The 23,406-nt window shown below is 42.0% G+C and overlaps 1 protein-coding gene across 1 annotated transcript in view; it reads left to right on the top strand.

The window, feature by feature from the left end:
• slc7a10a (solute carrier family 7 member 10a) overlaps positions 1-19,356 on the top strand; it is a 35,100-nt gene extending 15,744 nt beyond the window's left edge. The window contains exons 4-11 of the mRNA XM_053616763.1: positions 8,584-8,709; positions 11,888-12,041; positions 12,493-12,616; positions 12,728-12,831; positions 12,911-13,007; positions 13,113-13,262; positions 14,017-14,194; positions 14,620-19,356. Of these exons, the coding sequence (XP_053472738.1) occupies positions 8,584-8,709; positions 11,888-12,041; positions 12,493-12,616; positions 12,728-12,831; positions 12,911-13,007; positions 13,113-13,262; positions 14,017-14,194; positions 14,620-14,726 (1,040 nt within the window). The 3' untranslated portion in view covers positions 14,727-19,356. The remainder of the gene's footprint in view (positions 1-8,583; positions 8,710-11,887; positions 12,042-12,492; positions 12,617-12,727; positions 12,832-12,910; positions 13,008-13,112; positions 13,263-14,016; positions 14,195-14,619) is intronic.
• Positions 19,357-23,406: the final 4,050 nt, after the last annotated feature.

The following is a 23,406-nucleotide window of genomic DNA, read 5'->3' as shown; positions in this document are numbered from 1 at the left end:
CCCGGGTTATTTAAGATATCCTTCACATGCATCAGTGCAAAGCAGCGGAGAACGTGGGCCTCCGTGAGGGCCCGCCCACTCCGAAATCTCTGACGATTCCCAGAAGCTGGAATGTAAACCCTGCACAGAGTGCACAGAGGGTTTGACTCACCGCTGTACGACTCCAGTGTGACGTTCCGCTTAAAGAATGTTACTGTAGTCGGCTCTTAACCAAACAGTGGGTTACTGAGCTGTGTGCCCGCTTTACAGCCTCTTTTCTGACATAAATTTGCAAAGGGTTCTTATCTGTAACACAACTTACAGAGCGCTTTTTCGGCTCACGACCTGTCAGGCTGCGCGGGTCGGGCGTCAAGTGAGAAACGCAAAAAATACGAGCGCTTGAATGCCGTGAGGTGACGTGTGGGACTTTATCTGTAGCTGCACACCAACAAGTCAGCACAAACGATCTTGATTCTAACGAATGGTCTAGACAGCAGGCTAGACTAGATTAGACTAGTTACTTAGCGGATACTAGCTAGCACTGGTAAAAGCGTTGTCATGGTTACACATGGCCATGCGATTTTGCGTAATGCGCTTTATTGTTATTGTTGTTGTTGTTGTTGTTGTTGTTGTTGTTATTTTGTCGTATCAGCATGAACGGCGTTCGGGACAGCACTTTTTCTGCTGTGTGTAAGAGGGGTTTTTTTTTTTATTCAAAAGAGATGTGAAATCTGCTGTGTTGCAGTAACGCACAACAAAATACTCTGCTCCTTAACATGCATCGCCCGTGGGTATACACACACACACACACACACACACACACACACACACACACACAAACTCTGCCCTTTAACACGCATCGCCCGTGGGTACACACATGCACACACTCGCCCAGATACACAGAGTACACACTGAGTATAGAGCACATATACACATACACACACTATACGCATGCAGCACATACACACACTATACACATACACACACACAGTACATGCATCACATACATACTACACATACAGCACATACACACACATGCGCATATACACTAAATACAGAACACGTATGGACACTAACCATGCAGCACATACACACACTATACACATACACACACTATACACATACAGCACATACACACACTATACAAATACACACACTATACACATACACACACTATACACATACAGCACATACACACACTATACACATACATTCACTATACACATACAGCACATACACACACTATACACATGCACACACTATACACATACAGCACATACACACACTATACACATGCACACACTATACACATACAGCACATACACAAACTATACACATACATTCACTATACACATACAGCACATACACACACTATACACATACACACACTATACACATACAGCACATACACACACTGTACACATACACACACTATACACATACAGCACATACACACACTATACACATGCACACACTATACACATACACACACTATACACATACACACACTATACACATACAGCACATACACTCACTATACACATACACACACTATACACATACAGCACATACACACACTATACAAATACACACACTATACACATACACACACTATACACATACAGCACATACACACACTATACACATACATTCACTATACACATACAGCACATACACACACTATACACATGCACACACTATACACATACAGCACATACACACACTATACACATACACACACTATACACATACAGCACATACACAAACTATACACATACATTCACTATACACATACAGCACATACACACACTATACACATACAGCACATACACACACATGCACATATACACTAAATACAGAACACATATGGACACTAACCATACAGCACATACACAAACTATACACATACATTCACTATACACATACAGCACATACACACACTATACACATACAGCACATACACACACATGCACATATACACTAAATACAGAACACATATGGACACTAACCATGCAGCACATACACACACTATACACATACATTCACTATACACATACAGCACATACACACACTATACACATACAGCACATACACACACTATACACATACACACACTATACACATACAGCACATACGCACACTATACACATACATTCACTATACACATACAGCACATACACACACTATACACATACAGCATATACACACACTATACACATACAGCACATACACACACTGTACACATACACACACTATACACATACAGCACATACACACACTATACACATACATTCACTATACACATACAGCACATACACACACTATACACATACAGCATATACACACACTATACACATACATTCACTATACACATACACACACTATACACATACAGCACATACACACACTGTACACATACACACACTATACACATACAGCACATACACACACTATACACATACACACACTATACACATACAGCACATACACACACTATACACATACATTCACTATACACATACAGCACATACACACACTATACACATACATTCACTATACACATACAGCACATACACACACTATACACATACACACACTATACACATACAGCACATACACACACTATACACATACATTCACTATACACATACAGCACATACACACACTATACACATACATTCACTATACACATACAGCACATACACACACTATACACATACATTCACTATACACATACAGCACATACACACACTATACACATACATTCACTATACACATACAGCACATACACACACTATACACATACACACACTATACACATACAGCACATACACACACTATACACATACATTCACTATACACATACACACACTATACACATACAGCACATACACACACTATACACATACATTCACTATACACATACACACACTATACACATACACACACTATACACATACAGCACATACACACACTATACACATACACACACTATACACATACATTCACTATACACATACAGCACATACACACACTATACACATACACACTATACACATACAGCACATACACACACTATACACATACACACACTATACACATACAGCACATACACAAACAGTACATGCATCACATACATACTACACATACAGCAGACATTACTCACACAGCACATATGCACACTATACTGCACACACACAATACATCCCATACATACACTGCACACACGGCGCATAAACACAGTACACATACAGCATGCACATTAACTCCAATAAAATTCTATCTGTTTGTTATAATCAGCACAAATTGTTTCTGGAAACGTGTCACGGTATTGGAAATGAATTTTTTTGTTGTCTCGTCTGTCCTCCGTATAGCGGGCCGAGACCACCGAGAGTTTCCCGGCCAGTCTCCTCCATCTTATTCATTGAGTCTTTTGTAGGTTTTATGGGTCAATTAGCCACTTTGGGAAATCCCTCTTCACTTTTGGCCTGAGTGCTTTTCTAGCTTGGCAGGAAAAACACCAGAGCAGTCGGAGCTTAATTAAAATTCTCCTCTCATTAGCATTGAGTTCATTTAACTCCATTTGGCTTCTGTTGACAAACTTCCGCTTTGGGGATACAGCACACAGAGTGGAAGCGAAGGGAGACGTGAATGGAGCAGCAGAAGCACCTGGCAGATATTTCAGTCCTGACAGGAGGATCCACGTGCACGTATGGCATAGGAAGTGTTTCTTTTTTCTTTTTTTTTTTTTTAAAGCCGTACAGGCAGCTTCGGGCGTTTTAGCGACTTCAGTCTGGTTTTCACGGAGAGCCGACAACTCTGACGTTACGAAACGCGAACGTGACATCACTTTTAGCGTCGTACGCTATTTTATTATGATCGACGGCTGCGGATTTGCGTATCGACGTTTTGACTCCAAAACCGACACCGAGTGTACGGTTGAGTGCAAAAGTTTGCGCACCCTTGAAACCTGAAACGAAGAAGACAAAATGATTTATTTCATTTGCACCATTAACAGCCGCTTTCATGTCATCTAAGCATTTTATCTTCATGTGGGTATGAGGGTTGAGATAAAACATTTCTTCCTTGCTGGCTTGCTTCCTTCCTTCCTTTCTTTCTTTTTTTTTTCTTTGCAAGTACTGTCATGTGCACTGTCTCGGTGGCTCTGACCGTCGCGTGGTTGTTCGTGTCGGACACAGCCTCTAAAATCTACACAGAATGATGCGAAAGACCCAAAACGTTGAGTGCTTCCGCAAGCAGAAACGTCTTGGAGATGAGAGGAGAATAGGCAGACTGGTTGGAGCTGACAGGAAGGCTACAGTAACTCAAGTAACCAGTCTTTACAGCTGTGGTGAGCAGAGAAGCATCTCAGAGCACATCAAACCTCGGGGTGGACAGGCTACTACAGGAGAACACCACATCGGGGAATTTAGGCACATGGACTAAAATATGCACAGGCTGTCAAAATAAATACACAAATATATAAACACAAATACAGCACGGATTATTATATTTATATTTATATTTATTTACGCTGTGGTTATTTTTATTATTGTCTCTTTGAATATTATCAGTATCCTTTTATAAACAGACGGGCGTATGAAATTTACTTGAGAGGTAACGAATTGAGCAACAACAGCAGTGGCAACCGGCGCACTGCTGTGCAGTGTGTGTGTGTGTGTGTGTGTGTGTTTTTATCTGGCTGTCGTTCGTTTCCAGATCCTGACTAATTCCCGGTTTTTGTGTGGTTGTTAAGCTAATGTGCATTTAGTTGTGTGTGTGTGTGTGTGTGTGTGTGTGTGTGTGGGTGTGTGGGTGGGCAGCTCCAGGCAGTGATGGATGAGAAGGGGGAAGCTGTGTCCCCTTTACCCAGTGTCCTTTGCCACATTGCTGGATTCACGGCACCAGCCGGCCCTGGAGACACCGGATCTCCACTGGAGCTGTTGTCAAACGAGACGGGATACAAAAACATATGCACAAGCGCACACACAAACACACATTCATATATGTACACACACACACACACACACACACACACACACACACACAAGACATGTCTACACAACTGATTATGTCTCCTGAGCATGTCGGCATGTCCAGTAGGCAGAAGGGAAAACCTGACTTATACACAGATATGTACACAAACGTTTAAACTCTTCTTCTTTATCCCTTTTTCTCTTCTCTATCCCTCCTTTTCTTTCTAGCCTTCTTTCTTTCTTTCCTTCATTAATACTCAGTAATTAAACACACTGTTAGGCCCCGTTTCTCTCACCTTCACTCTGTTCCCTTCAGAATTGTCTTTCTTTTCATTCTCTCCCCCTCTTTTAAAATGTTATCCTCTTTTTCTGCACACCGTGTCTTACTTTTTATTTTTCTTTCTTTCTGGCCTTTTTCTCCATTTCTTTGTTTTTTTCTTTTTTCTCACTCACTCTCCCGGTTTATCTCTCGTCTTTCTCTCCATTCGGCGCTTCTCTTCTTCGTTAAAACATGACCCTTTTCTTCCTTCCTTCCTTTCTACTTCTTTCCCTCTTCTGTCTTTCTCCTTCTCTTTTCTGTTCTCTTCGCCATCATTTCTTTCTTTCTTTCTTTCTTTCTTAAATCAACAGTCAGTAATAAACCACGCTGTAAGGCCCTGTTTCTCTCACCTTCACGCTCTTTTCTTCTTTATTTTCTTTCTTTTCATTCTCTTCTCCTCTTTTTGTATTATCTATTCCTCTTTTTCTTTTCTGCTTATCTCATACTGTGTCTTTCTTTCCGGCCTTTTTCTCCTTTTCTTTTGTTTCTTTTTTTTTTCCCCCTCACTCACTCTCCCAGTATGTCTCTTGTCTTTTTCTCCATTCCGCCCTTCTCTTCTTCATACACATGACCCCTTTCTTCCTTTCTACCTCTTTTCCTCTTCGCTCTTTCTCCTTCTCTTACTTGTTTTTCTTTTCCAGTTCTCTTCTGTTCTCTTCTTCCATCATTTCTTTCTTTCTTTCTTTCTTTCTTTCTTTCTTTTTCTTTACCGTGACTAACCCCGTAGGACTGGCTAGAAAGACATTTTCCAGATCATACGAAACGCATATGAAAGACTCTGATTTTTTTTTTCTTCCCCCTCGACGTTACTCTGTGAAATCTGAGCCACGTGGGCGAATTCAGCCACGCTGTTCCCATTACTGCGTCACACCGTGATGCGTTCCCCCGAAACACGTGATTCCACTTCAACACCCGACAAAGCCTTAAAGCGGCCTACAGTGAAATATGATCGAGAGAGAGAGAGAGAGAGAGAGAGAGAGAGAGTCATTCTGAACTGTACTGAGTTGTACCGAGAGGCTCTCTGCAATTACAATGGCTTCTTTTGAAAGCAGAAAGTGGCTCCAGTTTATTTGTAGTCTCTCTGTAAAACTCTCCCTGTACTTATCCACGGCGTTCTTAGGATAATCTGAGCCATGTCGGAAACACGGAGTTTGCGACGTTTCTAATATTTGATGTGTTTTTTTTCTTAACTATTTGCTAACGCTTGGTAACTTGACCGCCAAAAACCAGCTGTTTTCCTTTGAAAGATTATTGAACACTATTGAACTCTCTAGCAGGTAACATGACGTTTCGGATGATTTCGGGGAAACAGTGCTGCAGTGTGACAATCACGTCGATCCTGAAACATCGAGCAGCACAAGTTTCCATGTAATCCCATGTGAAGTGGCCGCATGACAGGTGGAATGCGAGCGCTTTTAAAAAGCTCTGCCGCCAGCATTTTTTGGGTCGCAGCCGAGCTTCCAAAAGTCAAGCGTTTCCTGATAGGCGAGTTTCACAAAACTGGGGGAAAATGTGGAAAAACCAGCGTGAAAGACAGAGCGAATATGAGATTTATGACAAAGCCAGAATATTTTTTGATATGATAAGTGTGAACACACCCTAGTGCAACGCCGTGACAGTAGGAACAAACGTTGTATATGCTGTTGCAGTAGGAACCTTTTTTTTATAGCGCACTCTGAGGACTGACGGAACCCACGTGAGTGAGTGTAGTGTTTGAGTTCGATTAAAACGATCGCTTTGTCTTCATCACTGCGTCTTTATCGAGCAGAAGCGGCGAGATAAAACACACTACATGATTTCAACCCTAATTTCCCAGCCGTTTTGTCAGCCCGTGAACGCTCATCGAGGTGCCGATATTTTCAAGCACGTATGATTTTCTCGGAAGTGAATTGTGTAGAGTAAATTGCCTTTGGGATTAGCTGTAAGTACAGTGACGAAAAACAGTCAGGGAGGAAATCATATTCATCTGCGGTCATGCGCAGCAGATCCCTGAATCCGGTTGATCATCCATCTGTTGGTACGGGAGTGCGAGGAGAGAATATACCACAATAATAATAATGCAAAGTATAAAAATGGTTACTTTTTCATCACTATCCTGATGAAACATGGCGACTGTCTGCCTCTCACCAACCAGTCCTTCCTCCACATTTTATTTTGCTTATTTCTCTTTTTGCTTGTTTCCTTACAAAATAGTGACAGAGTCAAGATCACGTGATAGACGGGTTTGATCCCGCGAGAAAGTGGGATTCAGGGATCAGGGTTTGCTTCGGCAAGGATCTCTATCGCAGCCGAAATGTGGCGTTAAGCTCAAAGAAGCAGTCGATGTGTACGTGGCAGAGTTGGAAACTCGAGTCTGCGACTTGGACTCGAGTCACACTTAAGTGGCAAAAAAATGACTGGACTTGGACTCCACCTCAAAGACTCGAGACTTGACTTGGACTCCACCTCAAAGACTCGAGACTCGACTTGGACTCCAACTCAACGTCTCGAGACTGGACTTGGACTCCACCTCAAAGACTCGAGACTTGACTTGGACTCCACCTCAAAGACTCGAGACTTGACTTGGACTCCAACTCAACGTCTCGAGACTGGACTTGGACTCCACCTCAAAGACTCGAGACTTGACTTGGACTCCACCTCAAAGACTCGAGACTTGACTTGGACTCCACCTCAAAGACTCGAGACTCGACTTGGACTCCAACTCAACGTCTCGAGACTGGACTTGGACTCCACCTCAAAGACTCGAGACTTGACTTGGACTCCACCTCAAAGACTCGAGACTTGACTTGGACTTCACCTCAAAGACTTGAGACTCGACTTGGACTCCACCTCAAAGACTCGAGACTCGACCTGGACTCCACCTCAACGACTCGAGACTCGACCTGGACTCCACCTCAAAGACTCGAGACTGGACTTGGACTCCAACTCAACGACTCGAGACTTGACTTGGACTCCACCTCAAAGACTCGCAACTCGACTTGGACTCCACCTCAAAGACTCGAGACTCGACTTGGACTCCACCTCAAAGACTCGAGACTCGACTTGGACTCCACCTCAAAGACTCGCGACTCGACTTGGACTCCACCTCAAAGACTCGAGACTTGACTTGGACTCCACCTCAGAGACTCGAGACTTGTGTGAATTGTTATATTTCATTTCGTCCATGTCTTCATTTGTACTGTAGGGAAGAGCAGTTTTTACATGTGTGTATGTGTTTCATATGAAGTGTGAATCTTTTCTGTTTTCCTCTCTCTCTCTCTCTCTCTCTCTCTCTCCCTCTCTCTCTCCCTCTCTCTCTCTCTCTCTCAGTGCTGCTGACGTGGGTGAACTGCTCCAGTGTTCGCTGGGCCACACGCATCCAGGATTTCTTCACCATCGGGAAACTGCTTGCTCTTGTTCTCATTATCGTAGTGGGCTTGGTCCAAATTTGCAAAGGTATGTGTGTGTGTATGTGTGTGTGTATGTGTGTGTGTGTATATGTGTGTGTGTGTGTCTATATGAACAAAGCCTTTTCATATCTTCAACCCTAGTACAAACAGCTTTTATAGCTCCAGGTCACATGACCTGCATTACTAGCTCCAGGTCAGCAGGAAGTTGTATCGGGAGGAGCACGGAGTTCAGACGCGTGTTTTTATTCTCCGTTTAGTTTTGGTTGAGTTAATAACCACCGTGTCCTGGACTGGGATGAAGAAACATATCGGCAAATTAATATATAACTGCTGGTATGCTTAACTAAAATCACAGGCTGTTCCTTTTTTATTTTAAATAAGCTTTAATTAAATTATTTTAAATCCCTGAATTATCTGTTCTACAAATATCTGTAGTTTTTCCCAGCGTTATTTTTAGCTTTACACATAACAAGCCAACTTTAAATTATAATCAATATAAACTGATCTCAGTAGTTAATCAGGACATCTGCTTTGTTTCTCTAAATGATAATTCTTTGCATACCCCAGCATTGGGGTCAGAGTGCAGGGTCAGCCATGATACAGCGCCCCCTGGAGCAGAGAGGGTTAAGGGCCTTGCTCAAGGGCCCAACAGTGGCAGCTTGGCAGTGCTCGGGCTTGAACTCCCGACCTTCCGATCAGTAACCCAGAGCCTTAACCACCAAGCCACCCCTGCCCCTGCCCCTGCCCCTGCACACCTAACTTGGTGTGTTGATTGCATTTTTACTTTTATTTTATTTATCTGTTTATATACTAACATTTTGTTGTTTGACAATTTACATATATCTATTTTTAAATGGGTATATTTAAATAAATAAGTCCCCAAATTGTTTACTCCTGTGCCGGATGCTGCACATAAACGGATTAAAAACCGCGTGTCGATCCGTTGACGTGACGTTTTCTGAAAGGAGAAAAGCGTCTTGTTGTTTTCCTCCATTTAAGGAAGGAGTCTCCAGTTCCAGCGCTTTGTAACGGTCGTAGGTAAAGCCGTAACTCGAAGTTTTCCGACATCTTCACGACGGAGGCGTTTACGCTTTGCAGTTTTTCAGAAACCCTGTGTGTTTTGTCGTCCGTCTGTTTGAAAGAACGAATGTCGGCCAGTATGACATTCGAAGTAACCTGTGCTGTGTCGCGTAACGGAGGCGAAGGTGGAAGGTGCAAGTGCAGGAGAGAGTTGGACACAAACTGAGACACAGAAAAACACGAGCTAGGATCTCGAGGCAGAACAATATACACGGACTAAAGAACGGGACGAAACCACTTCACAGCAACAGAGACAACACGTGAGGTGCAAGTGACTCGACTCGTTAACAAAAACGTGACCCGGGTGCAGGCGGACATGTGGCGTGATCCACTGTGGCGCAGTGGCTGATGGGAAACGTAATCAGATGCTGATTCCGACGTAACCGTGTGACACGTTAGTGAAGTGAAGTGTGTATAGCCGCTGTAACGTTAACGGGAACAGGAACGAACTTGTTTCGTGGACATTCCGTGACGTTAAACGATTAAAAAGTATGACGCGTAGTTTTTATTTAGAACTAAGTGAAAACCGTAATCGCCGACTCGCCATGGTATAAGAGGAATAAAACAGTTCAGGATGCGTCGTGCTAGGAAAATAATCGGCTGTCGTGTCTAGCTCGCCGTATTGTCCGCGTGTCTATTGTGCGCGTTCTCAGAGAACAGAGCGGTTTTGAGGCGTTCCTGAGAACGACCTTGAAAAGCCTTTTGAGCGACCGAAATAGCGAACGGAGAAAACCTCTGAGGCTCTTTGTCTGTTCAGATGAATGAATCTCTCAGACAGAGGAGGAAACTGAGCACGTCATTACTCGAGCGCTGGCGTGACTGTGATAATCCAGCCTGACTGTCTGATTATAGTCCAATGTTTCATCAGCAACCCAAGAGGATTAGCGATGGTGAAGAGTTAAGCCTTTGATTGTCGGTGGTTCATTATCAGATTAACCTTCCACCTGTAAAGCGTCCTCTTCCTCACTTTTTGTCGTCGGTATTCAACTATCAGATGTCGTAAAAGTGATGCTTCTGACGAGCAAACCTCACGAATATCTTTCAGTCGTGTTTCATACCACAGCGCTGTCGACTTCTGGGTAATGATTGCTCACGCGTTATCGTTTCTGTAGTAACGGCTCATTCGCAGGGACTTTTAACAGTTTTTTTTTAACAGTAATTGTTGTTATGGTGACGTTTTCTCTAATTAGACGTTGATTTAACATTCATTGAAGACGTTTCCAGCGTCAGTGCTTAGAGATAACGCTGTAACTGTGATGTTAATTTAACGTTTGATTTTAACTTCTCGGTAACATGTCAAGCTGGGGTTGTTTTTTTTTAATAACTTCAAGAGAAATAAAAAAGAGAGGCTTGTGAAGGGACGACGGTTCAGAGCTGCTGTATCATAAGTGAGAACATGGACGAACTCTTTTTTTTATTATTTTTTATACTGTCTCATAGTATAAATGGATAAAGCACAGTGTATCATTCGTTAAGGAATTAAAACTAGTACTTGTTGGCGTAATACTGCGGTATAAGAGGAATAAAACACTTCAGGAAAATGATCTTCACTTCATTACCATCACCACCTTGTCATGTTTAATGTCTAACATTTTTTGGGGGGGAGGGGCTAATGCAGGGCAGGGGTGGCTTGACAGTTAAGGCTCTGGGTTACTGATCGGAAGGTCGGGAGTTCAAGCCCGAGCACTGCCAAGCTGCCACTGTCGGGCCCTTGAGCGAGGCCCTTAACCCTCTCTGCTCCAGGGGGCGCTGTATCATGGCTGACCCTGCGTTCTGACCCCGACCTCCTAACATACTGGGATATGTGCGACCAATAAAGTCTCATCATCATCAACATGACAACTGTATTACAAATGAAACTTTTTTTTAAAAAAAAATGTTCTTAACAATTACAGATGGACGTTTGGCTCACGCTGCAGTGTTAATTATGTAAATATTTTATCATCTACCCCAGTGCAGATATCACTATTGGAAATGTTTTAATGTTGTCAGGTTTTGTTGCTTAGCTGATATTGTTTTCTGTTCTGCAAGTCAAATATTTCAACCCACAAAACTATATCTTATATATATATATATATATATATATATATATATATATATATATATATATATATATATATATATAAATGTATGTCCCTCTGTAGGGCACTATGACGCTCTGGAGCCTCAAGCAGCGTTCGAGTTTATCCGAGATCCATCAGTGGGGCAGATCGCTCTGGCCTTCCTGCAGGCCTCGTTTGCCTTCAGTGGTTGGAACTTCCTCAACTACGTCACCGAGGAGGTGGTGGAGCCACGCAAGTGAGTCACACTTCAGCTACGGCCCACCGATTGCGACTAGGCCCTGCTCTCAGATCGTAGGGAATCTGCCAGGAATTACTCCGTAATTATTTTTGAGGAAGACCAAATTTAACAATAAATGTAGCTTTATGTATTTCCACTCTAATAATTGTGGGAAATAATGTTTATTAAAGAATCTAACATATATGTCATAATGACACATACATTGACATATCTATCAGGAAACAACTTGCGAAGTGGGCGGAGCTTGAAGCCTTTTTCAGAGTTGTTTTCTCCGATAATATGGTGGTCGTGATAGTGGTGAAATACATACATCAGTGCTGATGTTTGACATGTTTAATAGTACAGTTTAAGAGCAGACATGTAATTATGCGATCTTACGTGTAGTGTCCTGCATTAAAAACCCAAATTGTGAGAAAGTTAGCATTTGCATGTTCGTGTGTTTGTACAGGAATCTGCCACGTGCAATCTACATCTCCATTCCTCTGGTCACATTAGTGTACACGCTCACCAACATCGCCTACTTCTCCTCCATGACCCCCGAGGAGCTGCTCGCGTCCAACGCCGTCGCCGTGGTAAGTGACGTCTGACCACCCCCACTTCCAGATCGCCGTTTTCTGATTGGTCAGATGATTGAGCTGAGTTGAACACTTGTACTGACTGGAATGTGTTGATGTGCGTTGCAGACGTTTGGTGAGAAGCTGTTGGGGATGTTCTCCTGGGTCATGCCCATCTCTGTGGCATTGTCAACGTTCGGAGGGATTAACGGCTACCTGTTCACGTCCTCCAGGTAAACGCAACGCCGTGCGAACTCACAGCAGACTGATGATGTCACGTGGGATGGGCTAGTGATTGTCTGTTCTGTGCAGGTTGTGTTTCTCAGGTGCGAGAGAAGGACACCTGCCCTACCTGCTGGCTATGATCCATCTGAAGAACTGCACACCCATCCCGGCTCTGCTCGTCTGTGTAAGAGACGTGATACACACTCCGTAATCTCTCAACACACGTCGCGGTCCGTAATCTCACAACGAGTACCGCGATCTGTAATCTCTCTCTCTCTCTCTCTTTCAGTGCACCGCAACCATCGTCATCCTCTGCATTGGTGAAACCCACAACCTGATCAACTACGTGTCTTTTATAAACTACCTCTCATACGGCGTGACCATCGCCGGCTTGCTGTTCTATCGCTGGAAGAAACCCAATCTCTTCAGACCAATTAAGGTGAGTCGCTTAAACACACTTACACACTCGATTCATCAGCAGTGCGCTCAGCTACACGTCAACACCGTTAAAGAGATTAAATCAATCTCGAAACCAGCGTGGAGTTTAGAAATATATGAACCACTGCGAGGTGTTGGTGGTGGATACGGACGTGTGATGTGAAAAAAGCCACGGATCGGGTCAGATTTGGGCCTGATTTGGAAGTATGTTTCTCATCGTAACTTCCAACGATGTGTCCAGAAGTCCGTTTGAAAGCCAGGCATCTCCAGATTCCCTGGGTCGAGACAAGTTCAATGCACCCTATGACGTCAGCTTCCACGGAAATTAGATTTTCCGCCATCTTGGATTTTGTCAAAAACTGTTTTCTCGCTACTCCTCCTACAAATTATGTCCAATCAACATCAGATTTGGTACACATCAGATTTGGTACAGATCTTCAGACCTCCATGGACGTGAATTTTGAATACTCCAAACGGTTTGCCCTTAATGGCCCAACAGATCCGCCGGCGAAGCCGCCAAACAGGAATTGAGGCTTTATCTCAACAATGGCTTTGCGCACTGGCACAAATCTTGGTAGGCACCTTCAGGACCATAACCTGTTCCTGAGGATGTCTACCGAGGCATCAACATAAATAGATGTTTTGAAAATGGGATTATTATTATTGTTGTTGTTGTTGTTGCATCTTCAATTCTTGGTGTTTACCTCATGGCTTTTCCTGCACTACAGAATTGTTTATTGTATCCGTGCGTGCAGGTGAGTTTGCTGATCCCCATCAGTTACCTGGTGTTCTGGGCCGTGTTGCTGGGCTTCAGTCTGTACTCTGAGCCTGTGGTGTGTGGGATGGGGCTGGTCATCATGCTCACCGGAGTCCCTATCTACTTCATCGGAGTGCAGTGGTCACAAAAGCCACGCTGGATCTACAGCGCAGTGGGTGAGTGACGCTCCGAATCTGCCCAAGGAGGATAAGACTTGACTGTTCAGCTACATAATGATCCCAAACATGCCTCTCAATTAATGGCAATAATTCCTGGAGGTGACTGTTATAAGAAAACTACAAACATTAAAATTATACATTAAAAAAAAAAACAACAACTCTTCCATACATGCTAACGTTTTCAAGGATTAGCTAACAATCTTTACTCTTCTTTTCCTCCTCTCTACGAGAAAATGATCTTCGATAACTCTGTAGATTATAATCATTCACTGTGATAAAGCTGACGTACGTACACCTGTCCCAGTGTCCCAACGTATTGAAACAGGTCTTATGTTGGTGTTTATTCATCTTGAGAGTAACTTCTATTCATCCTGCTTCACTTTGTGTGTGTGTGTGTGTGGTTTTGTTGGGGTTTTTTTCAGAGCGTGTGACGTATTTGGGCCAGAAGCTGTGCTACGTCGTGTTCCCTCAGGACGATCCGTTCGAAACGGAGCCTCTCACAGAGAAAACCGAGAAGTCGGAGCTCTGAAGCGTCAAAACTTCCAGGGAAAATTTGTCCCCTATTTTTTTCTTTTCTTTCTTTCTTTTTTTTTTTTTTTTTAATATTACGGGGTCAAAAAACAAAAACAACAAAAAAAAACAACCCACCCAGAAAAGCAGCAGTTATTTACTCTGAGTTTCTTGTGCAGGTGATGAGACGGATTTCTCTATGGTGCTCTAGGTTCCAGTTTCAGTTATTTTATTTTATTTCCTCAAGTGTGTAAAGAAAGAGAGGCCGGTTGAAAGATCGGAGGTGCACATTGTCTTTTTTATTATCCCAGGCTTTTCCCGTCTTTTCCGCTGCCTGCGGATGTTGGAATGTGTGAAACGAACCCTTTTGTCCTCACAAAAGGAACCGGTTTCCACTGACCTCCACTCGTTGCTACCTGGAGGCCATTCCTGATTTAAAATACGGAGCATGTGTTCTCTTGAGCCGTGCAGGATCTTTTGTTTTGTTGCTCTTTGTGTATTAACGACTACCGGCCCATAACTTTCAGCTGTGTGTGTGTGTGTGTGTGTGTGTGTGTGAGTGTGAGTGTGAGTGTTTCTTCTTTGATATATAGTCCTTGTATATATGGCATGCAGCCATAAATCCATAAGTCGTACCACAGGGACGTGTGTAAACATTTCATTTCTAGTTTTTTTTTGTTTTTTTCAGAACATGAAGTTCAGCTCTGCATCAGGTGTCCTTAAAACTGGTGTGTACTTTTCAAACAAGGCGAAAATATGCAAATGATATCGATACTTTGGAGCATTTCTGTAGCTATTACTTTCTCGAAGACGGGAAGCCTTAAAATCCATTGAAGTAGCCGTCCTCAAAAACTTCTTCTTTTTTTTTTTAAAACCATAATTCATTTTTTTTTTCTTTTTCTCACAGCGATAGGTCGTCTTCAACGGCAACATCTTCATGCATGAATATTTATTATATATATGTTTTTGTTTCTCGGAAAACCGTTTGGCCGAATCACAAGCATATGCTGACTAGGGAATGTGTAGTGCACTCCATGACCAGTAGAGCTCCGTTTAGGAAAGGAAACGTAGCGGAAAGAACAGAACGGTAAGAAAGGTAACAGAAGGAATGTTAAGGGAAAGAAAAGTGGGAAAGAAGGTATCCAAATTTAAGCAGCTAATAAGATTTCTTTTATTTTCTCGACTCGGATAAATCCAGAACAACTCGTACACTTTGTTTATTCGATAAGCTTGACTCGTTCATATTCAGTAAAGCACTTTATCCTGGTTAGGGATGTGGTGGAAACGGAGTCTATCCCAGGAACGCCGACTGGGAGGTGGGAATACATCCCGGATGGGACGCTAGGTTGACAAATTTACTTTGAAAAAGCTACTCAAGTAACGTTACGTTACAATTCACATCGACTTAACGCCCGTTATACACGCGACAAAGTTTGCGTGTTAATATGCAACGAATATTTACCATCGTTTCTAGAGCGCTAAAAGCATGTAAATGAAACCCGTTACTTTGTGGCCGACGTTTGTTAGCGATTCCGCAAAATGTGCAAATTTTACGACATTTTCACGACAAAGGTTTTTAATGCAAACGCCCTCCGCTGGTGTGCGGAACGCTCGTGTCATCCGTCGATATTAGTGCACGTTAGGATGCAGGGTGAAGTTACACTACGTTCACACTAGCAAGAAAGAAGTCGTTAGTGTCACTTGTAGTTTGTCACTTGTGGGCGTGGCCATGTCGAGCGTTGTTTTTGTCTTTTTTTTTTATTATTATTATTTCCGATGTGAAACGGTAGTGGCTACACTTCCAAAAACAAACTAGTTAAACACTATTTAAATAGCACACTAATCCGTGTGAAATGTGGTCGTTTACATGCTACGTGCTTGGCCTCGTACTAGCTTCGTTGGCCGATCAGGAGCCGTACTTGCTACGTACGCTCACCAGAGACACCAACGATCTTTGCTACTTCCTTCCAAGCTTTATTTTTCTTCAGAACGTCTCGAACGGTGCCTGACGCTGCCCCTGAAATCGTGACTCCGTGACGCGTACCAAAAGAACGCTCTCCTGTTACTTTGTCGCCCTCTAGTGTGAACATAGTGTTACTTTATTTTACGCTGTACTACGGATGTTGAACTGAAACCAGGCCAGACAGGCGTGTGCTGAAGTGTGATCGGAGCTGTGTGATGGTGTAAATGTGTGTGTGTTAATGCTGCAGCTGCCTCCTATATGATGATCATGCACTCTGGAATGTAGATATTTGTTGTATGTGTGTGCTTTTACAGAATGTGCTGTTACATCATGATTAATAAGAATGAACTGATTATTTTCACACGCAAATTTGGTTCTACTGCTGCGTTCGTGACTGAAGTGGGGCGTTTCCGTTTTCTGATTATAGCATACTTACCACTTAGAGTTGGAATTCTGTGACGTCGTTTTCAACACGGTGGCACCCATAGTGCCATTCATCTAGGGTTCCGTGTTCCTATTGTTTTGTGTTCCCAGTTCCTAGGTTCCAAGGGTTCCGTGCTCCCAGAGCCTATGTTCCCATGTTCCCAGAACCTTATGTTTCTTCACTTTTATGTTCCCCAGACCTTATTAATCTAAGGCACTGTGTTCCCAGAATCCTATTTATCCACGTTTTTATATTTCAAGTACCCGATGTATCTCAGGTCCTATGTTCTCAGTATCCTATGTATTTAAGGTTCTATGCTCCCAGGGCTTTAGGTTTCCACATCCTATATTGCAAGGGTTCTATGCTTCAAGAGCCATATCCTGGTGCCTGTCGTCAAGAGCCCCATTGTTGCCATGTTCCTAGAACCCTATGTTTCGACACGTCTAAGTTCCCCGGATCCTATGTATCTACAGTTCTATATTCCCAGGACCCTATATATCTATGGTCCTATGTTCCTAGGGCTCTATGTTTCCAGGACCCTATGTATCTATGGTCCGATATTCCCAGAACCCTATCTTCCCAGTATTACATGTTCCCCGAACCCTATGTATCTATGGCCCAATGTTCCCAGGGTTCTGTGCTCAGAGGACCCTAGGTATCTAGGGTTTACCCATGTATCTTTGTGTCTATGTTTCCAGGACCCCATGTATCTAGGGTGATATGTTCTGAGAGCCGTATTCTCGGGGAGGGGGGGGTTCTGGGAAAACTTGACCACCCAGCTTTCATGAACGCAGCATAGGACCACATTTACATTTTTGCCATATGGTACATTTTCAGAGTGTTTGTATGGTTTGTGGAATTTTTTCGCTATTTAGGGTTTGTAAGGTGTTTGTTTTTTTTTGTTTGTTTGGTTTTTTTTTTAAACCGTAGACATTTTATCATTTAATAGATGCAAAAAAAAAAAAACACGAGCAACGAAAAGTGAGTCGAGTGTGTGTTAAGGACACCTGATGACTGTGAATGTATTTCATCTAACTCCAGCACTTATCCCTTAACCCGTCAGGATTAAAGTCACTTTAACATAAAAGTATCGTTTGTTAACCAAACCCCAGTTAATAAGCCATTGTAATATATCTATGCAAACAGAGGTTTAATCATTTTAATGGTTTATTACTGTTTTTTATAGTTATACAGTGACTTGCTGCAGTAACACGCCACTGCCAAACAAAACTCAGAGCGTACTTTTTCCGACCCCAGGAACTCGGCCACGTCTCTTCTTAGCGCTTTTTGAATTTTAACGTCACGTTAACGATCACCGTGCGCGTGTTTTTGCTACGCTGGAATTGAAGAAATGTATTTTAGGTTTCATGGGGACTAAAAAAAAAAAAAAAAAAAAAAAAGGGACATTCCGCTGAGACATGCTTTAATAATATTACATCATTTACAGTGTCTGTTCTAGGGGCGCATCAATACCAAGTCGATACCGATACCGATACTGAAGTCTACTTATTATTAATCAATCAAACCTGAGCGTGCAGAGCAGTACGAGCGAGCGTGGCCGTTGACTTACAAGCACAGTGTACACGCCGCCTAGTGAGAGGAAAGGAAGTGGGCGTGTCTGAGCGCCCGGTGCTCGCTGAACTGAAATGCTCTCACTCCTCCGCGCTCGTGAATACCTTTTATATGCACAATTCACAGCATCTCACTGATACAGCTCTGCACACTCGGGTCAGCCTCCTCACACTGTCTATTAAACATATCGCGTCACATCAGAAATCGGTAACAGAGCACGTTTGACGAGTGAGTAAACGAGCACGGTGTTGTTAATGATGCGTCTCTAATCTATTCCCAGAGCCCCCTGACTTAAATCAGCACTTAGACTCAACCGATTTCTTCATAGCTGTACAAACAAGTTTCACCCCCGACTAAATCTCTCTCTCTCTCTCGCTCGCTCTCTCTCGCTCTCTTTTTTCTTTTAAACAAATAATAATATAATATATTGGTCAGTCTAGACTTTTTTCATTTCAGGGCGAGATGTTTCTGTCCCTAAACGTGACACCGACCCCGTTCTCTCTGCCTCAGTCACCAAGTGCTTCATTCAAACAAACCCTGCCGTATAAATATTATTCCTGAAAGAGAGAGACAGCATTCCTGAGGCCAGCCGAGCGAGACATTGGGAATGTGTGCTATAAAGATGTACTTTGTTGTAAAAGATGGGTACGTGTAACAAAAATAGAACAATAAAGTTAATTCAAAAGTTTAGCCGTTGTTTGGTTGTGTTATTGTCGACTGTTAAGACGGACACGGATACGTGTTGCGAATAAGTAATAATGGGATGATTGAATGTGTGGATTAAAATCCACGAAGCATGTTGTTATCAGCACGGAGCATTACCTGCAAAGAGAATAAGAACAATATTACGATTGTGTAAAAAGTGGTAAAAATTTTAGTTCCACCAATCTTCCGTGAGGCGAACGTGCTTCCTTTTTCATTTCGAGCGCGAGTTTTCGTTCTGATTCACTCGCATCCGCATGGGAAACACATGGATCGGCATTTAAATCCGAACAAGTACAGATCGCGTCTCCATATGTGATTGTTTTGATTTGTAAATCATGTGAATCGGTATTCTCTTGCTAAATAGATTTTAACCAGATAGCGAAGAATTTATTTATTTATTTATTTATTTGCAAAAAATCTATTATTTTATTGAGCCATTTTTGGGAAATTATCGAGGGAAGAAAACTCTTAGAAATTAATCATTCCTGATAAATTTGTCTTCCGTAAATTTCAGCATTAATCTCTGCTGCCCTCTGCTGCCCATTTATCCTCATTACATTTAGTGGCCTAATGTCTATTTATATTATATGGCTTCTGGAGATTATTTATTCATTCTTAACTGTTAAATCATTAATGGAAGCTGTTTAAAACTTGAGTCAATCTACCGGATGTTAGGTATCCAACATTTATCCCTAAATGAGAAATATAATCGCATCATTTTTAGTAGGAAATACACCTATCCGTGCTCAAAGTTGATTATATATATGAGTTTAGTAAAAAGATCAGTTACTATATCAGTTTTTAGTTACTAAATGAACATTATCTGGTAACGTGACTGTCTCTGAGTGCACTCTTAGCAAAATGACTAAGGGTTCTTAGTTTCATAAAGGCAAACTTAGTATAAGTAATTCTTTGTAGTCTCGTCCGATTGCTTCAGTGGGACAGTCTGAGACTAAGAATGCAACACTGTAGAAAATCCTGTGGGTTGATTGGATAATCTTCGCCTCTGGGTCAGAAGGTTGCTGGGTCAAACCCCACTTGGGCCTTGAGGATATGAGTGCTGAAGGTTTGAGTAAAAACACACCATGTTTAAGATGGTGTTGTGGGAGTGTGTGCAATAATGACCCTCTGGCTTGGTTTGCATGACTTAAATGTGAACAGGTGAGTGTTGTTTACGGTAGTGGGGTTTTTTGTTTTTTTGTTTTTTTCTTAAAAACTGATTTATTACTCATGTTTTCGATGTTTTTAAAATGATTATTCCATAATTTACACAAAACGGTTTCATGCTGGAATTTACAGTGATGACGACACCATGACCAAAGTCATACTCTGTATGATTAAAGGAACCATTTTAAAATTTCCCAGGAAGCACACAGGTACAGTGGACCAACAGGTTCGTGGGTGTGTTGGTGTGTGTTGCTTAGCAGCGTTCTCATAGCTACACTTCCTCTTACTGAGAGAAACTATGTGAAAGGGATGAGTGCTGAACCTCAACCAGCTCCTCTTACACTAAATGGGTCATGGAAGTCTCTTTGACTTACACGTTCGAGCCATTTATTAGGACGAAAGTCCAATAAGCAGTGCTCATGATCTGTATTGTGGTCTGTGGTGCTTGAGGTGCCGGGTTTGAAGCTGTGCATTTGCTTTAGCGTTAGTCCAGGGTGAAAAGTCCTGTAAAACAGGATGCTTGTATGAGATCCTGTGGGTCAGTTGGAGGAGCGTCGCCTCTGGGTAGAGCGGTTGCCGATTCAAACCCCAGCCAGGTCTCTGGGATATGAGTGTGGAACGTTCAGGAGTTGGTGGCAGGAGAAATGATGTGCATGATGGCTGAAAGATGGGGGATAATACCCAGGCATCTGCCCCCCCATGTGCAGAAAGAAAAGGTAAGGGGTTATGGGGCTTAAAGACAGAGGTTCGACTTAGTTTTGCATATATATGGAATGCTGGGGGGGGAAAAACCACAATCACCCCTACTTTTACAGAATGTTAAACAAGGATCATTCAAATAACCCCAGGTATCTATGCGTTAAACACACACAGGAAACACCATCAGCGTTATTAACTTTTATAGAAGGCATCATGTTGCATGAAAGAAATGAAAAGTACAACACACATCATCTATTTAAACACAATTAAACTTTCTTTCTCTAACACACTGATGACAGATTAATTTAATGAACTCTTAATTATGTTTTCCTAACTGAACACTTGGCAGATTGTGGTGGCGGTGTTGTTGTTGTTGTAGTAGACTCGGTGCCAGATGACGGCTTTGTTTTTGGCATCTGTTTGAAGAAATCTGCCTGGAAAAAAAAAAAAAAAATCCCCTCTGGCTTACAGACAGATCTGGAAAGACGTCTAGCAAACTATTTAGAGTTCAATAATAACCGCCGTAATTCGCAGGAACACATCATTGCTGTCAAAAGAAATATTATTTTATGATATTTTTATGGACTCGGAAGACGCAGAATCCGAATCAGAAGCGTTCAGAGATACGACGCTTTCAGTGTCATGTGGAATTCACTCGGATCATGTGGAAGTCACCATCATCACCAGTCAATTCTCCGTGATCGATTATCGGCAAGCGTTACGAGAACGGGAAGAAACGATCGTATAAGATAAAAGTACAATCGGAAGTATAAATAAACTTCTAAAAAAAAAAAAAAATATCAGAAGCATAATGAAAACTTCTGAACATTTCTAAATAATAATAATAAAATAAAAATTGGCTATTGGAAATTCATTCATTGGATTTGTGAACATTTTACATATGATTTTTTTTTTTTTTTTTGCTCATCATCATAAAGGTTGCCAATACTTTTGGAGAAATTCACCATCACATTATTTACTAAAAAGTGTTGGAAAATGTCAAGGTCACGTTTTCACGTGAACACTAAGAGCAACTGGGGAAAAAAAAAAAAAAAAGAATTTTTCTAGGATCACAATTTTTTTTAAATGACTCCATGTTGACACTTTTTAAGAGAAAGTATTACTATATAAAAAAATGGAAATTCTGGATGATTTTTATTCTAATTTTTTTTTCCACCAGAAGTAATTCTTTTCTCTGGTTATTCGAGTGGAAAATCTGAATCATCGTGAGCCATTTTTATTTGAGACCAATAGAAAGAAGGGTGCCAATAATTCTGGGAGTTACCCACGTACCGTATACATTACATTTATGCACTTAGCATGGCATACATGGCAGCTCATGCTTTCAAAAGGTGTTGAAAACATTTTTCTCATGACAGGAATGATGTACTTATTAGCCAGAGGCTTGATCTGAATGCTGACAGATGAACGTCAGATGGAAGATAATAAAGAAGTGACGTCGCGAACGAAGAAGATTTGAGGAGTGAAAGGAAAACTCGAACTTTTGAAGAAATGATTTAATTATGTTTTTGAGTACAATCTACGTAAAAGAGCAGAGGAAAGAAGAAAAAAAAAAAACCCCACAAGAGTAGATGCTTTGTCTTACGCAACTTAGCAGCAGTGGTTTCTGAAAACGCACAATTTCTCCAATGGCACATTAACACCAAATTCCTCTCGCTCTAAAAACATGACACGTTCATTTCCGACAATTCTCTCTGTATTGGCACGTTGTCTGACTGTTTTTTTTTTTTTTTAATTAAAAAAAAGTTAGAGGGATTTTACCACTTCACATTAGTACAGAATAATTAAACTGACAAAACTTGTCACCAAAAAAAAAATAATTAAATAAATAAGCATTAATGGCCATCTGGATTCTCCAACAACCAGTCTGACGTTTTAATGAAGTCTAAATAATTTACAGACATTAAAAGTTAACCATCAGATCACCAAGATGTGGTGAAAATAACAAACCCAGATAAAGCAGGGAATAGAAATGAAAGCTGTTCTCTCATCAACTGGAGGCTACACCCTGGAGATCGCTGAGGACGGTACCGCTTGAAGTACCATGAAATGGTTTTGGACCTCCTCGATTCCACATGGACGTTCTCGCTGTGGTTGCTGGGACGACGGTTGCTGCGATGGCCTTGGGACTGCGATTACCACATGCAG

The sequence above is a fragment of the Ictalurus furcatus genome, chromosome 27 (genome assembly GCF_023375685.1).
Source record: "Ictalurus furcatus strain D&B chromosome 27, Billie_1.0, whole genome shotgun sequence".
Classification (NCBI taxonomy): Eukaryota; Metazoa; Chordata; class Actinopteri; order Siluriformes; family Ictaluridae; genus Ictalurus; species Ictalurus furcatus.
The sequence above is the reverse complement of the archived record's forward strand: the minus strand, read 5'-3'. Positions and strand labels throughout refer to the sequence as shown.